This window comes from Astatotilapia calliptera, chromosome 3, assembly GCF_964374335.1.
Source record: "Astatotilapia calliptera chromosome 3, fAstCal68.1, whole genome shotgun sequence".
NCBI lineage: Eukaryota > Metazoa > Chordata > Actinopteri > Cichliformes > Cichlidae > Astatotilapia > Astatotilapia calliptera.
Window position 1 is genome coordinate 63,724,013 of NC_137424.1, and position 17,974 is coordinate 63,741,986.

Consider the following 17,974-nt stretch of genomic DNA (forward strand, 5'->3'; position numbering starts at 1 on the left):
ACTCATCTTCCAGACTACATAAGACAATAAACACCCAGGCTGAGATCTTCCTCCACCTCTCCTGTATCTTCCCCTCCTGCAGAGGGAGCTCCTGAGGAGAGGAAAGCTCCTGCAAGATGTGACAATCTCCCCCACCAGTTGAAGATTCCCCCAGGTGGCTCGACGCACCAGCGGCACCCTGCTCCAGGGCTGGGCCCCCATGCACCCACCCGCCCACAACCCCGGCAACACACCAACCAGGACCCAAGGACCCAAGCCCCCGAGGCCCGGTCCGGGTCCCAGCCCAGAGACGGAGCGCCCCCAGAACCTCACGCCCATCCCGAACCCACCCAGGGGCAGCCAGGCTACCAGGTCAGTAACCCACGTCCGTCAGTACAGACCCTCCCCTAGCCCCGCTGCACGCAGCCGCGAGGAAACAGTCACCTGAGAGCCAACAGAGCCCCTAACCGGTCATGACCGCTACCCCGGGTTGAGCCCCCCAAGGAAGATGCCTCCGGGGAACCCCCCGACGCCCTAAGCCTGTCCCTACCCCCACACCAATCACAACAGTGAAGGCGGGACCAAACTATGACCAAACTATGGCTCGACGCACCGGCGGCACCCTGCGCCAGGGCTGGGCCCCCATGCACCCACCCGCCCACAACCCCGGCAAAACACCAACCAGGACCCAAGCCCCCGATGCCCAGGGGATGTCCAGGGGTCCCAAAGCTCAGGGGAGGGCAAGCCCAGGCTTGTACTCTATAAAGGTGTGTGTGAAGAATGCTCCTCGGATCAGCCTTTAGCATAGGATGCAATATGCTGATCTCCAGATTTATCTGTAATGAAAATTGGTAATAAAACGATTGTGTAAACCTTGGAAACATCTCTGCGTGTCATGGTCCGCGGCCCGGCGTCCGGGGTGCTGCTGGGATGTCCACGCCCACGAGCGTGGCTGCTAACCCCACACCTGCATCCCATCCCAGGCGATCACCAGGTGGACTATTTAATCCTGCCCTACCTGCTGCTCCACGCCAGTCCGTAGTCGCCTCTCAGCGGTAACGTACGCCTGCGGGAAAAGAACTCTTATGACAAACTCTCCATCGGACCTAACACTGTTTTTTCCCTGTGTACCCAGATCTCAACTCGGCGTGTTTTGTTTTCGAGCCACCTGCCTGTCCACCTGTCCGCCTGAGATTTGGTTCACCATCAGCTTCGCCGTCTCGACCCCTTTTGGAGCTCCACCCCCCTCTGGTTCACTCGGCCCGGCTATCACCGTGAGACGCACACTCCACCTTCCCTCGTATGCTGCCTTTTTTCCGCACCCCAGTAATCTGTCTCTCTTTTTGTTTTACAGCCTCTCACGGCCCCGCTCTCGGCGTTCCCTGCGCGGTCCCTCGGTTTCTTCTGGTTCCATACGTTGTTTTTCAGACTACCCTCACGGGACACCTTTAGTTGCAATAAAAATTACTTTCTTTATTCGCTCCTACCCTAGTGTGTGTGTTCTGCTACTGGGTCCTGCCTGCGCTCGGAACTTCGGTTCATGACACTGCGTGATCTTTACCAAGACAAAAGAATCAGAGACTGGTGTTGTCTCCCACACTAGACAGCACAATATACTGGCCATCTTTACAGTCTAGGGGATAAAAGTTATATTCATGAAATTAAAGTAATCTAGTGTAACTCTGCAATATGATAACATTATAATATGTTATCAAGATAGCAGCATCAGGACCCAAGATATACGTTTGCACTAATTTTGACTGCTGAACTTGGGTAGTGTAAGATCCATTTCCAAGAATTTTGTGCATCATAGTAAGATAGATTAGAGAGCTCCATAGAGCTCCACACATTGCTGCAAAACACTAATACACAGGTAGTATTAATTACATGATAATGACTAAACAAAGACTGGACCTTTTCTATAGTAACCCATCCACATTAAGGCCCTTTCACATTGGACATTGCACACGCAGCATTGCGCTCTGAACCCATTCGTGTCTGTTATTTACACCGCACATTAACGGTTTCCCGCTGCATCGACCAAAGCACAGCGCAGAGTACTCGCACTTTCTGCAGCCAAAATTCAGCTGTGTTGAACATTGCACTGTGACGTACCTTCATGTAACCAATAAAAACCAGCAGGGCTGGACTGCCTACAAGGTTTCACAGCTACATTCAGAGCAAAACATTAACTACCCCCATCTTAGAGGAACACCAGTGCAGTTCCTGCAGTTCCAGTAACTGCCAGTTTGAGACTTACAAGATATATAAAGACCAACCCATTAATGAAAACATTTGTTCTAGTAATAATATAAGATGGCATTTATTGGGCTGTCTGTTGGGAAATTCACAACAGAGCAACAGAGTGGATAATGCAGGACTAAATAGATGCAGTATAACATACCAACAATTATGCAATACAAGAACAGGAGAAGAAAAAAAATCCTGTAAAGTACCTTTTTATTATTTTGAGGTGCTCCTTTTTTGTGCAGGTAAGTTTGTTGTAAAAAAAATCATATCTACCGTATTTCCCGGACTACAAAGCGCACCTGAATATTAGCCGCACAAGCTAAAATCAGGGGAAAATCCTGTTTTGTACGTACATTAGCCGCACCTGACTAAAGGCCGCAGGTGTTTCAATGTTGACTTATCATATGTAAGAGAATATGCACAAAGCGAATTGTCAGGAAAGAGATGGCTGTTTGGAGACACACCCCTTTTATTAATATTTTGAAAAACAAGTTATGGGTACATATTTGCACAACTTTTTTGGTATATGTACAAGTAGCGGTAATTACAAGTACGAAACATGTACTGTGCTTCATAAATGAGTAACAAATGTAGTACATAACAATAACCTACAGCACACCAGAAAAATAGATTCGGACTACCTTTTAGGCTCAGGTGCAGTGACACGGCTTTAACAAGAAGAAAAGTCAGTCATTCACCACCATCTTCCTGCGCACTAAAACCACCAAAGTCCTCTTCTCCAGTGTTGGATACGAACAGGCTCAGGATGGCTTCGTCATCCACTCTCCGCTTCTCTCCTTCGTTGTCACTTTCAAAACCAAAGAAATCCTCGTTGTCAGTGTCAGAGTCGAACACCCTCTGAAGGGCCGTGGCAGTGTCCTCCTCTTCATCATGCAGCAGTCCAGCCCTTCGAAATCCGCTGGTGATCGTGGATGTTTTCACACTTTTCCATGCTGTCAGAATCCACTGGTGGAGTTGAGCATAACTTGCTTTTCGCAAGTTTATCGCCGCTGGTCATCCACGACTCCCGCTGAATGCGTAGCGCTACTTTGAAGTTTGTTTTTCGCGCTACTTGTACGGCACTATGTTGCCTGGCGGATGGACATGTGACCAACATACCACTCTTGAACCCCGATCCTTCTGCCAGGCAACGTAGTGCCGTACAACAGCGGAACAAACAAAACAAATCGTCTTACGATATCACAAAAATCATGGACAATCCATAGAAAAGCCGCACCTGACTAAAAGCCGCAGGGTTCAAAGCTTGTGCAAAAAGTAGCGGCTTATAGCCCGACAATTACGGTAGTTACATTACTAGTTACTTCTATCAAAAGTAACTCAGTTACTTCAAGTTACTCGTTACTTTCAGAGTAACTAGTTACTAGGGAAAGTAACTTTGGTTTTACTCAGAATTCTCTTGTTAATGTGTTGCTTCCGTAACTGGATACCCAGCAAGATTGCCAGTCTTCTAGCTTGCTTCCTTGCCACAAGTGCACTGTGCCACCTACCAATAGAAAGGAAAAAATAATGTGCACATTTCCACGAGAGAAATCCCACGCCTGATTCTATTCTAGCCATTCTATCCTCGCTTTTTACATCCAACACAAAAACTGCAGTCGTGGTACTTTCGATTGTACTCAGAACTCGGAAATTCTGCCTTCTGAATAGGAAGATGTTGGTAACACCAGACTGCAGATGAGCTGCATACAGGGCTGGACTGGGACAAAAAAAATCGTCCGGGCATTTTGACTAGAGACCGGCCCACCATTATAGCAAAAATCATAAAGCCTTTGAATGAAAATAAACACAGTTGTGACAGTGATGTACACTGTTCTGATGGTATATATGCATCAATCTATCAATCGTTTGTTGTAAGATTCAGATAATTATTTTTTTAAAAGTGAGATATTTTAAATGAGAATAAGAAAGTATTTCCTCCTGCCCCCCTGGCAACACTTTGCTAGACCCGCCCCTGCACAGTTACCAGCTGTCAGCTGCTTAGAAAAGGATCCTGGTGTTATTTGTCTCTCAGAAACAGTTCATAACTTCCCTTCAACTCATTCATGTCACCTAAAAGGTAAACCTGTTTCTCCATCACAGCTCTGATGATTCAGTAAGGACATCTCCTGGTTTCATCTTCATGTTTCCCTCTCACCACATATTCAAACCGATTTCATGACCAGCAGGTTTACAGCTGTGGCTCCAGCAAACATCAGCTGATACTAGAAATTAATATTAAATAAATTCTAACAACAGCTGATCAAGCTTAAAAGTGCTGCTGTTGTTTAGCGCGACATCCGCTGGTTTCCTCTTTCTGGCGCAAAGTCAGAGATAAACAAACAAGAGAGCCGATCAGCTGATCATTAATCAGTTTCATGATTGAAGTAGAAACAGGAGAGAGAGGGTGAGAGGATGAGAGAAGAAGAGGCAGCTGTGCAGCATAAAGACACAGAATAACTCCAGCTTTGTGTCTTTTTCATTGTAGCTGAAGTCCGGGACAAACTCTGTTCCTTTTCACCTCAATACAAAATGCGTAATATTTTCTCTGAATACGAGATGATTCCGTTTTTTACGTGACGGTTGGCAACTCTAATAATTAACCTTATGAACAAAATAAAGTTCAACATCAGCAACATAGCACCACCCAGCTGTATAGAAACTCCATCATGCTAGCTAGCACGCAGTACGAAAAAGTCAGCACAACGAAAATAAACTCCACCTAAACTTGGTTTATATCTGACCCAGATAGACTGCAGGTCATAACTTCTTACCTGAAGTTCAGCTCACCTGACACTCTCGGACCAGCGGCCGCTTTGGGTCTCTCCTCTTGCCTCCCTTTTCCTTCATCCACCTGCTGGCCTCCACCACTTGCTAATGTTATTGAATCTGTGGAAGCTCCGCGAGAGCCACCACACGAAGTAACGAATAACGAGCCTATCTAAATCCCAGTAACAAATAACGTTAAATAATTGGCATAATAACTAGTTACTGTGCTCGTTACCACAATAATAACGTAGTTACTGTAACGCGTTACTTAATAACGCGTTAGTCCCAACACTGCTTTACACACACATAAAAGGGCATTTATGGACATTGCAGGATTCCCTGATGTTGTGGGTGTAATTGATGGAACACATGTGAGAATAATTGTGCCATCAGAGGACGAGGCAGTCTTTGTTAACAGGAGGAATTTCCACAGCATCAATGTGCAAATAGTGTTCAATGCGGCCTGTAAGATTTTGGACATTGTGGCTAAATGGCCAGGCTCCACACATGATGCGACAATGCTCTCAGAGATTGCCATCAGACAGCTTTTTGAGAGACGCTATGTGCCAGCTAATTGCCACTTGTTAGGGGACAGTGGCTACCCATGCAAACCATGGCTCCTTACACCTTACCTCCAGCCACGCCAAGGGCCCCAACTAAACTATAACAGGTAAGCCAAACAATACAAAAATCATGGAAATGAAATGCAAGCAATATGTTAGAGCATCCAAGTAGTGCAATATTTCCATCAAATAATTAAAGGTCTCTGTATTCTATTGTAGGGCCCACAAGACAACAAGAGCGGTGGTGGAGCATGGCATAGGCCAGCTTAAGAGGCGCTTTCATGTTCTCCACGGAGAGGTGCAGCTGAGGCCTGAAAAAGTCAGCAAAGTCATCATAGCCTGTGCAATATTACACAATATTTGCAAGGTTAGACAGATTGCAGAACCTCTGGAGGATGGCGATAAGGATGAAGACAACGATGAGGATGGTGGTGAAGAAGATATTTACATTCCACAGGGGAACCTAGCCCAGAGTGGACTGCCTTACAGGGCAAACTTCACAAATTTACATTTCAGGCAAGCTGTAGCCCCATGTCTTTTGAGAACTTGTGATGGTATTAAGAACTACCACAGTTTTACTGCACATCACCTGCAATTGTTAATTGCAAGACACAGAACACAATCTGTAAATGGTTTCTTTTTTAGGTGTTCAATTTTAAGGCGGTAGTACTCCTCCTGAAGGGAAAGGACTTTTTTTGTTGTTCAAACACATCAATTGTGAGTTGCAATCTGCTCTCCTGCAGGGATGCTGACGGAGCAGGTGCTGCGGATGGGAATGGTGTTTGATCCGCCGGGCTATCCTGAGTAGCAGCTGCAGATGGTTCAGGCGGCAATCTCATCGGCAAACTTGATGGGCCTGGTTCTTGTGATGGCTCCATGCTACAGAAATACATAGGCCTAGTTTAATTATTGTTTTGATTAAATTAATTTAATACAATGAGCATGGATAACACATGAAATGGCTTCTGCAATGAATAAACACTGTAGATATGAATAACCCTGTGTCCTACCTTTGCTGCACTTCAAGGGCCTGCATCATTGATGTGTCAATGCCTGTTGGCAGCCCGGTGACACTGACCTCAGAGTGTCCCAGGACTTGAAAGACAGTGTCGGCCACCTGGGACAGCCGCTTTGCAGGTGGTCCACCCCTAGAAAGAAACAGTCAATGAACACAGTACTTAGGCATTTAAATTAACTTTGCCAGCAGGAGCAAGTTGCCAGATTATGTGGTAGGCTATAATATTTTGCTCACCTGTGAGTGAGGATTCCCGCTTGTGTGCTGCAATCTTATCTTTTCCCTTGGACTGCAGCACATACCAGCTCTTCTCACAATCGTCGCCTGTCCGCACCACCACCACCATTGATTGTTTGGGATATTGTGTCCCAGGCGCGCCTCTTGCCTTGGCTAGTGACAGTTGGACCAAATTTTCCTCGTAACATACAGTACCTTTATGTTCGTCCACCAACTGGGCCAGCAACAAACCTTGCTCCTCAGTCCAGTTCGGCTTGCGAGTCCTTTTTTCTCTCCATTTTCTGTGTTTGTAGGATATTTGTTAACAAGCCTTTATAAATAGACCAGCCAGCAATCACAGACATTGATAAAAGCTGAGCCATGTTACCCTCGTTGAGACCACACTGGACTTGTAACGTTGTGATTTCTACTTCATTAAGGACAGTCCCTTGAGATAGGCCATCTTGTTTTCAATGGGGTCCATATGGGAGCGAAAGTACAAAATATGTCAGCTAGGATATTAATATGAGCAAATAAGACACGAATCATTATTTGAACAGGGTGTAATGGGTTTAAGTTTTCACATATTTTAGATTCTAATGTTAGGCTATAACCCCTACAGCTTACTATTCATTTTCCAGATATTTTCTTCAATGTGAAATATTATTTACAATTACAGTCAGCATAAGATTAGAGTGTATAATTATGTTTATTGATTTGAGGGTACATCCTTTGCTCATTATCACCAAAAGCTCATTTCCATCAAACTTGTAGGATCAACCAATCAAGGCTTTTGAAATGATGACTCATACCTAGCAACGGGGTCAACCACACCTCCTCACTAAGATAGGATTTTCCATCCATTCCTTGCTCAGAGTTCACTGAAAATGTTCTGGAATCACTTCTAAGCTAAAACTCCTGGCAAGGAATTTTTAGGTTAAGTTAGGAGCTCTCTGAGAGGATTCTCAGAATCTTTAGGGATACGGGCCCAGGTCATTTGCCACTTTTAATAGAAGATCATCACAAGAATGTATTCTTTTCAGTTTTTCAATTAATTGTTTTATATTGTCTTTTTTTTTTTGGTTAGTATGCCCTAAATGTGCAGACAGTATTTTGTTTGTCTGTGTGAAGTTATTAAAAAAAAAAGTTTGAGCACTATAATTTAGCAAGAAACTTCACTCCAGCCAAAAAGGTGTTGCTTATCTCTGCTTTACATGGTTTCAAAAATTAAAATCTTCATTTTTCTCTGCAGTTTTTATGGTCTTCAGTGAACCATGACTATCAGACCACATTTAAAGCTGGAGAAGCCTTGATTTTCAGTATTTCTGAACATAATATTTCAAATGTAACATCTACATACAAGATGTTTGCTTGGATTTAGTTTGAAACAGAAGCATGGAAGTAACAAAGCATGGCAATACAGAGGACCAAACTAATATTTTAGGCATTTTTCAGATATCATGCTATTTAAATAAAGACATTTTGCCCAGTTAATTCAGCGCTTCCCTGGATGTGAATTACAGCGATTCCTCATTTACCATATTCACCATATTTGGGCTTTATCTTAAAATAGAAATTTGGCCTCTAAATAAGGAAAAGGATAAAATAAGTGATTCAGACTATAAAAACAGCAGTGACACTTTCGTGTTTTCTTCTGAGGTTGTTGCTGGAATGAACGCCTCCTCTGGCTTTAAACAATACACCACCGGCTCCCCCTAGTGACCATTTCTCCACACTACAAGCAACAACCCTCATTATAAAACAATAAAATCTGATGTCTTGATGCATTCTCAATCGTCCAGGAAAAAACTTTTGGAGAATAAAATCTGATCTTTTTGGGGTTCATTGCCATCAAAACTTAAACCCCAGATCTAAGCAGTACCTACTGACCAATCTATTCTCTTTTCTTTGATCTTGGATCATCTGTGGTTAATGAAAGGACTTAATGCTTTTGGATATTCACAAAAAAAAAAATGTTCTCATTGTAAGAAATCAAAGCTATTTCACTGCCCTCTGTGCCTTTATATTGTTACATAATACTAAAAGAGAAAGCACGAAAACATTGTAAATTTATTTTTTTAAATATATATTTAGGTTTCACTTGAACCTATATCCATTAAACACCACCAAAGTGCTGAAGGAATGACGCTAAAAGTGGGCTTAGTAAGTCTCCTTTTAAAATATGCTGTCTCACTGATGAAATAGAAGTAGGCTTCCTCCTGACATCACATCTGATGATCTTAACATCGATCCTTATGTGGCAAAAATGATCAGAGTGCTAAAACAGAAATTTTCCTGTTAGTTGTAAATCATCTTTATTTTTAATCAAAGAAAAGTCAAACTATAAGTTTGGTGAATATGGGAAATAAGAAATGAGTTAGAGTAATGAAAACCACTGTTCTAATGTCTGAATTTGCATAAGTAAAAATAATTTGTATTGGGTAAACGTTTCGTCAGACATCCAGGTGACTTCAGTCTCATCTGGACCTGCAGGTTTAACCAACCTGCAGGTCCAGATGAATAGATTCCACAATATGTCTGTGAAGGTTCTCAGTCATCCAGGTCATCGTAGTCTAAGGAGCTTGGAAAGAAAAGTGTCTGGACTTCTTTAAGTTGCTTGAAGACGTTTCACCTCTCATTCAAGAACCTTCTTCAGTTCCAGGATCAAATAGTGGAAAGTCCTAGATTTAAGGCCTATGGAAGTGTCCCCCCAAGAGGGACAAAGGATCCCTTAATGATCCTAATCACACGACCCAAGGTGTGAAAACGGGTGTAGGTCACAATCAGCCAAGGTTTCAGGTGAACTCTCGAGATTTGAAATTCTGCAATATTTTCCATTGACCACTCTTAGCTTTTCTTTATGTGGTGGGTCAATCAGTTCCTTCTTCAAACACTTTCTTAGCAAAGTGGACATCAATCATTGCCTCGATGTTACATTATAACCTTTCCAAATAGAACTGGACTCCCTTTCCCAGAATTAACCCCACTGAGGGGCTGCAAAACAAAATATCACTTTTTTTTTTGGTTTTTACAATAAATGTACCTGCATAAAAGCAGAGTCTCAGGACAGATGATAAGAAAGTGTAAAACAAAAGAAGAATGGCACTTTACTGGAATTTTTTCTTCTGTTGCTTATGTGTAGTTATGATAGTTCTTATATTATCCTTTGTCTATTTACTCATGCTCTTTCCGCTCTGCTGCTCTAATAATGTGAATTTCCCAACTTTGGGACTAATAAAGGCCATCTTATTTTATCTTACAACTAAAATACATTTTATTAAGGGATTGGTCTTTAAATATTTTGTAAGTATTCAACAGGCATTTACTGGAAATTCACTGGTGTTACTGTAATAAGGATGTGGTTCATTTCTTTGCTGTGAGTGTAGCTGTGAAACCCGCCACACTGGATCTGCTTTACTTTAGGTCAGGTTCATGTAATGTTATTTATTTATACCTTGTCACATGTTAAAACAAATGTAGGTTGTTGTTGCCCAAGGTGCTAATTAGAAGAGGCGTAAAGGAATCTTGTACTTCAACATCAACATAAGTGATTTTCTGCCAATAGTAAACTTGAGACTAAAGAAAGTATCAACATATAACATGCATTAAAAGAGACCTTTTGTCCTTCAGTATTTGTCAAATGTAAATGAAAGCAGAGCACTATAAACCAGATTATTTATAAATCATCATCATCATGTTGCTTCTGGACAATTTTATTTCTGTATGTCTTATATATTATGACATCAACGTGTTGCCTAGCAATAAACTGGAATCACAGGCCAAACAATACTGTAGCATGGGCATGTACTGGTTGCCACCATAGGCAATTTTTAGTTCAGTTCTTGCTTTGTGTGACTATAATGCACACTCAGTTTCATTTTTATGCATTTGTTCACTATAACTATTGTTGGTATGCTGAAAAACTTGTTGAAGATGTGTGCACGAAATATTCTTGGGTAAGTACAAAAGAACCTGCAAAACAAGTCAGGGCCACGCCATCAGCCGATAAATAGTAAAATAATCCACCACCACTACCTGAAAGTCAGTCAAGTGGTGTCAGCTGAGGTTGCCTTGTCCTGTCTGATCTCTTCAAGTAAAGCTGTGGTAAGACGCTCATGTTCTTTCTTTTTTAATGAATGGATGGTGTAGAATCTAAATGTTTTCAAAAATGTTATCTAAAAATAGAACAAAAATGTTTGCTCCAGCGCAGAAAAAAACCCTCCAGCTATATTTTTCTTTGAGTTACTTTCATTTTAAAAATGTTGTCAGCCCTTTTTTTTCATTTAACAGAAAGTATGACTTGTTTTTTGTGTTACTGTGTGCCAAGTTGAACCTTATTCTCTATTATTCCACATCTGTCTGTCAGGAAGGTAAAGTGAGGTAACATTAAATCGAAATGACTAATAACATAAGTGGGGTGGGTTCCACAGTCTAGTGAACAGTCTGTTTCTAAAAGGGCCGGAATTTGATCAGAAACGTGCTAATTGAGTCTGAAGAGGAGGATTTTTTTGTACTATAACATAACTCCTCCTGCATATTTTATACTTGTGTTGTGTTAGTACGAGAGAGTATCTCCAGCTGTCAATTCAATTCAATTTTATTTATATAGCGCCAAATCACAACAAAAGTCACCTCAAGGCGCTTCATAGATAAAGAGAATCTGTCCTCCTAACATGATTATTCTCTTTCAGAATAAATCTCAAAAGAGGAAAGCATCAAGATGGCGGTAAGTGGCTATATGTGCTAAATCATGTATTAGTAGCTTCTTATGGTTTTTGTTGAGTGTTTAATATTATTCTTCCTTCAGAAGAGGAATAATAGCAATTATTTTAGCAAAATAGATACTGAGGATTATTACAGCAGTATTCAGCTCCTTCTAACCAAAAGGCTGTGATTAAACAGCATAATACTGCCAGATGGACTTTAGACAGGTGTTGAGGTTTGTGTAGCAGCAACATGTAGTTTATTACATTACTATAAATCAAGTTTTAGGTGGTGTTCAGTCACGTGCCACATAAGTAGGCTTAAGGAGGGGCAGGCATCACTGCAACCAGTGGGGGACGAGGGAAGGGGAGAAAGCAGAGCGAGAGGACAAAAGGCAAACCATGCCTGACCTAAAAATAGTTTATATAGTAGAATAAGATAAGAAAACTAAATGCTATTTCGTATTCAGTCTTTATAGTAAGTAGTTGTGGCCATGCTAATCCTCTGCAATCCAACAGGGGGTGCTGCAGCGACCCTTACTTACTACAGCCTTGTAGCACACACATACTGTGTTAGTAATTAGTAATTATCAGTCTGCATGTTATATTAATGATGCTGTTGTATATTGTTTATAAGAGCGGTGAAGACACAGCTGCCCCTCCATTTAATGGCAATGCTGACCAGACTGAGGAAGACTCAAGCCAAGACGAAACAGAGGAACAAACTGTAAAAGCTTTACAAGAACAGCTTTGTGAAAAAGATAGAGAGATCCAGGTGTTGAGAGAGATCCTCGCAATGTCACACATAGGTCCAAACCCTGAGCCCTCACAACCAGAACAGAGGGCCCAGAATGACATCGTCATCCTCATTGACTCCAATGGAAGATTTATACGTGAGAAGAAACTTTTCCCCAGGGACAAAGTGGCTAAATTTGATTGTCCAAACACTCAAAAAGCCATTGAGCTTCTGGCAGAGGAGCATCTGGGAACTCCAACCCACATCATCATCCACACTGGCTCCAGTCAGCTGAGGCAAGAGCAGGACAGACTGTCAGAATCTCTGAAAGGAGTCATAGAGAAAGCTTCCAACACTTTCCCCGAGAGCAGAGTGGTCATGTCAGCCCTGCTTCCAATGAAAAACATGCACTGTGACACCATCAACAAGATCAACAGCAGACTAGAAAAAGAGTGTGAGAAGCTGGCCAATGTCCACTTCGCCAAACACCCTACTATAAACATAAATTGTCTTTATGATAAAGTCCATCTGTTGAAAGACAAAGTCCGCATTTTTGCCCGGACACTAAAGGACGTGGCTCTCGACAGATACCCATCCACATACCAAACAACTGTACTAGGAAGAAGCAGCTCAACATATATTCAACAACAATAAAGATGTAATTTTAATTGTAATTGTTCCCAAAACCTAGTTTTAGTTTGCTATAACGACCTTGGTACAGATTTATTCAAACCAACTTTGTCATCACAGGAAATTGTAATAGTGAACTTCTCAGTTTGTGAGTCTGTGTCTTTGAAAAAATAAATTGTATTTTTGTTCCATATTTAAGTTTATCTGCTTAAAATCTTGTTGTTGTTTTTTGTCTTACCAAAGCTGTTTAATATATGCTCAAAAATGTTGTTAGTCTGATTGTGATGTATTCAAGTTAGAGACTAAATATTATACAGATTGTGAACTGACAGCATCCACATGCCAGCCATAGGAGACAGACTTCTGTAAAAATTCATTAATAACAAAATCCAGGAAAAAAAGGAGATTCCTCCAGGAAGTTTTAAAAGGGGTGCATGACAGATGCCACGACAACAACAGAGACATACTAAGGCTGTAAACACAACAACACGTGAGAGACGAGATTCAGACTAATTATCAGCAGCTGGAAACAATCAGGTGAGTGACAGACATGCAGTAAAGTAACACAAGATATCACAGACAACTAACCTACAGAGGAAAACAGGAAACAACCTGAGAAGAAAAACCTGAATACTTGACACTTGATAATAAACCAAATTAAAGATTAAACATTATGCAAAGCACATCTCAGAGGTTAAAGGTAACGGAAGCAAACACAAGAAACTAAACCTAATTAACAAACAACAACCAACTGGACTAACTGGACCAAAGAAAGAAGAATAAAGAAACACGACTGATGACTAAAAGCAAAATAAATAAATAGATGAATAAATGAATAAATAAATAAATACTAAAATAAAAAAGAATCTTAGAAGCTCATAAACCTTGGGTCCAAGATCCAGGACCATGAAAACATGACTCTTTTTAGTTCTTGTTGTTTTTAATATGACATTTTAGGCTCAGTTCTTGTTTCATTTTGGACTTCAGGTTTGAACACTGAGCTGTCCCGCTTCCTTTAAAATATGTTTTTTTAATGTGCCTTTTCCTCTTTTTCATAAAGGAAGGTTGCTTTCATTTGGTGTTAGAGCCAAATTTCCTAAAGTATATTTTGATTGATATTCTGTTTGTAAATTATTGTACAGATGATGAATGAACATGATGAATAAAAAGTCACTTGTACTTGTGTGTATTTTAAAAATGACAGCAAGATAATGAAAATAGATGTATGTTTTTATAGGTTTCATTTTATTGTAATTTGTCTTTATTACAAATAATTTATTGTGATGTTTGGCAAAGCATCGTGGTTAACACACCTACAGTTAAAAGCTTTACAGCTCCAAAAGGTTTAACTTTATGTTTTTCTGGATGAAATATTTCAATATTACACATCTACAATCCAAGCATTTGATGTAGTTTGAAATTTAAGCACTGAATGAACAAAAAACACCCTGCTTTTGACTCATTAGAATTTGTTGTTGATTAAAGTATTACAGAGGCACACGTTCATTCAGTGTTTAATGTTAAGTTGACAGCATCATACTTTAATAGAAAATTTACTCAAGCATGCTTTAAGTTTTAAAATGAGGAAGAAAATGTGTTTTGCGGGAAGCAATTCCCTAAGTAAATTCCATTCTTCACGAGCAAATATGTATGTTTTGAACTTCTTTTCAGAATAAAAATGATTGAAAACAATACTTATGAAAAAGGTAGAGGAAGAAAGCATTGGTTTGGTAAAAAAATAAATAAAAAAATAGGACCTTAAAAAATGTACTGTATAAAAATATAAAAATAATAATGAAATCAAAACTATAAAGACAGTGTGTGTCACTTTTCTTTGTTTGTTTCAGACGTTATTGCTGCAATCTGCAACTCATCGGGCTATAATAAACCACCGGCTCTCACAAGTGTCTATTTCATCACATCATAAGCAAAAGGTCCATGCTGATTCTTGACTTAAATAGGAACGCATGGTACACATATAGATTACTATATTATCTGTTATTTTACTGATTACTTATTTTCAAAAGTAATTAATTACTTAGTTACTTTTTAAAAACACGATTTACAACCTGAATAGGTGATAAAGCGATAGATCTTTCAGCCCAATTCTACTTTTTCTGCATAATCCATCATACAAAATGTAATCAAATGGAAAAGTCTCTTTTTAAAACTTGTTTTATTAGTTTTAACCTTTTAACTGTATGCATCAAGCAAAAATTTAATTATATGCAACATTCTCTGACTGGAAGAAATTATTTTCTGCACATTCCTGCACATAATTTTTTTTTTGTGTGTTTACACTCAGTCTTTCAAATAGATGCAAGTAAAACACAGCAGAAAATAAATAACATCAAAGACTCAGCGGTCCTGTTGCTCTTTTCACCTGTAAAGCAGGAGTGGGGTAGGCGGAGGTTTACCCTGGTGCAGGTGAGCCGCAGCGGTCAGTTGAAGAATCCACGAGTTTCTCTGTGAGTTTCCCATAGGGCTTTGGAGCGTGATGTCACGGGGGTGGGCGTGGAAGTAACACACAACAGCCATGGTTCGTTCTTGCTGTGTGGTCGGCTGCAATGTTCGATCGCACGACCGGCAAGAGAATAAGCTTAAAAAGGGTTTATCTTTTCATTCTTTCCCAACCTGGAAGCAACATGAGGCAGCTCGTGTATCGATGTTACCAAACGAAGGCGTCTAGCCTGGATAGCAGCTGTGAGACGAGCTGACGTGCAGTTCTCTTCCATCTCCAAATATCTGTTGGTGCTCCAGACATTTTCATTCCGGTAAGTTCTAAATATGTTCATGTCACTCTTTATAGCCTATTAGTTTTATTTTCGATGCGCTCTGAGCTCATAGCAAATTAGAACAAACATCCTACTGAGTGATTTTGCAGAACTACCTTCTATTTATAGAGTTGCTAATTATTTGGCATTATTGCAGCAAACCAGCCTATGAAATGGATGAAACATCATGACTGGGTTCCAGCGCTACACAAGGGACCTGCTTCAAACAAACCACCATGCCAATCAGATTACTTCTTCCATGTGAGGGTGAAGAGGGGACCCTCCTGGATAAGATGGTGAAGGTTTGCTGTGTTTGGTGAACAGTGTGATAATAAAATCAGGGAAGAATGAAACCTGCTCCTGTTACATATTCTTAAGTCTTTTGCTGTATAAATAGCGGTATTTTTTTTTTTCAAAAGATACAGTAAATAAAGTCGTGTTAGTAGTGGGTGATATCATGTAAACACTGTCATGATCCTATGTAAACACTGTCATTTGTAAACTATAAATGACATGGATTCTACACTGTTACTGATGTGATGTTCTATAAGGTGGTTTTAATTTAAAAAAAAAAGAGGCAAAAATTAGTTTGTTTCTTTATTCAACTTTTGAACAGTGGTTCTCAGTCAGTATATATTCAGTAAATGCAAATTATTTACACGGCAGTGCACTACAGGCATAAATCTAGTCCCCTAGATAAAACATTATGGCATTATAGCAGTGACAACTCCTCCACAGTAGCAGGTGGGATTTTTCTGTTTTGAGGGCGGCTCCTTTAACCTTTCAATACGGATGGTCTGTTTATGTTTTGATCAAGAGCCTTTTTTTGGGCAGCTGAAGAGGAGAAGTCTATCTTATAGCCAACCTCTGGCTGTATCATATTACCCAGCAAAACCCAGTATGCAGATTCATCTGTAACAGTCCTTGTGCCACAGATCAACACTGTTGCTTCTACATTAAACAGAAGAGCAGTGACGTGGGTGCAGGTCTCTGCAACTCCGGCCTTACAGCTGCAGTGGGCGGCTTCAGCCTTCCCTGTGATGCTCACAGTGACCCATGGCTGCAATGCTGGTTCATTCAGTCTTTGAGAGTGCAGGACCTGAAACACACACAGACAAAGTTCATTTAAAGACAAGAACTATGAGCCAAGGCAGACATGTCTTTAATCTACTTTATCATAAATGTAACAAAGTGTTTAGAAAGTTAGCACATACATGTAATTTTTCATTTTTTTATGTGTCCATCTATAGAACGCTGCATGTTATAGTGTAAATCTGCCTGTTCTGTCAGAAACCTGCCTGCAGAAAATGAACCTAAAGTATGTAATGCAAGATAGAGAAAGCATAAAGCGACAATTATGAATCACTTAGTATGATAAGGAGATTCTGCAGGTCATTAATCAATGTATAAAACTAAAATAAAATGTATTTTTAGTGACACAGGATACAAATACGGAAGCAAGATGTATAATTAGGATTATTTATAATAAATATGAATAAATTAGAGCAATTTCTTTAACCATAAAGAATAACTAAATCCTTCAGGACAATATCACATCAATGCACTGAACTCACTATGTTATCCACCTAACAGCCTCCACATGTTCTCACTGTAATTTCCCCTCATGAATGAATTTATGCTGCACTAATGTGAATGTTTGCAGGGAAATCAAACGCATTTCACTCGCAGTACTCGAGCTGACTTACCTTTGTTTGAATGACGACTTGTACGCGCTGATTCCACAGACAAGGTACGAGAATATGTCAGGCTACGTCAATAGCGCTAAGTCTACAGGGTTTCTACTCCACGGCCGTATTTCATACGGGTCCACATTTCCAATGTACGCTATTTTCTGCAAGTACCGCCGCTTCGCCTCTGAACGAAATCAGTCTCTATACAGTCCATTCTCTTTTGAGCTGCTTTTAAGCATCTTGTAGTCATCGTTCCAACACAGTGTGTTTGTTTTGATTCGTAGACCCCGAAAATGGTGCCGCGCTCCCACAATGCATTGCGGCGTGACTTCAAAGCCCTATTACGTGGTAGCGTACTCCCGGTGCTTGCTTGGAAGTTTAGGGGTTTTTTCCGCTGTAAAAAGAAGTTTTCTTCCCACGCACAACGGACACTAATGTTTTTGTCACTTTTTATGGAATCAAACTCGAAGTAAGGTCAGTACTTCCACGCTTTAAACGCTGCACGCTCATACTCTCTCCTGCACTCGATATATGATCCATTGTTGATCTGCAGACAGCTGTTGTCACCAACGTCGCACTCGCTTACGTCAATGTCATGAGACATTCTTGCAAAAAAATCACGGTTTTAGTAACGCAGTAACGCAGCGTTCC

General features: G+C 40.6%; 1 protein-coding gene across 1 annotated transcript; it reads left to right on the forward strand.

Annotated features, from left to right (window-relative positions):
* Nucleotides 1-10,783: 10,783 nt before the first annotated feature.
* On the forward strand, nt 10,784-13,051 carry LOC113013155 (uncharacterized). The gene is made up of 3 exons (XM_026153837.2): nt 10,784-10,893; nt 11,481-11,515; nt 12,130-13,051. The coding sequence occupies exons 2-3, from the start codon at nt 11,510-11,512 to the stop codon at nt 12,880-12,882; spliced, it is 759 nt and encodes a 252-aa protein (XP_026009622.2). The 5' UTR covers nt 10,784-10,893; nt 11,481-11,509; the 3' UTR covers nt 12,883-13,051.
* Nucleotides 13,052-17,974: the final 4,923 nt, after the last annotated feature.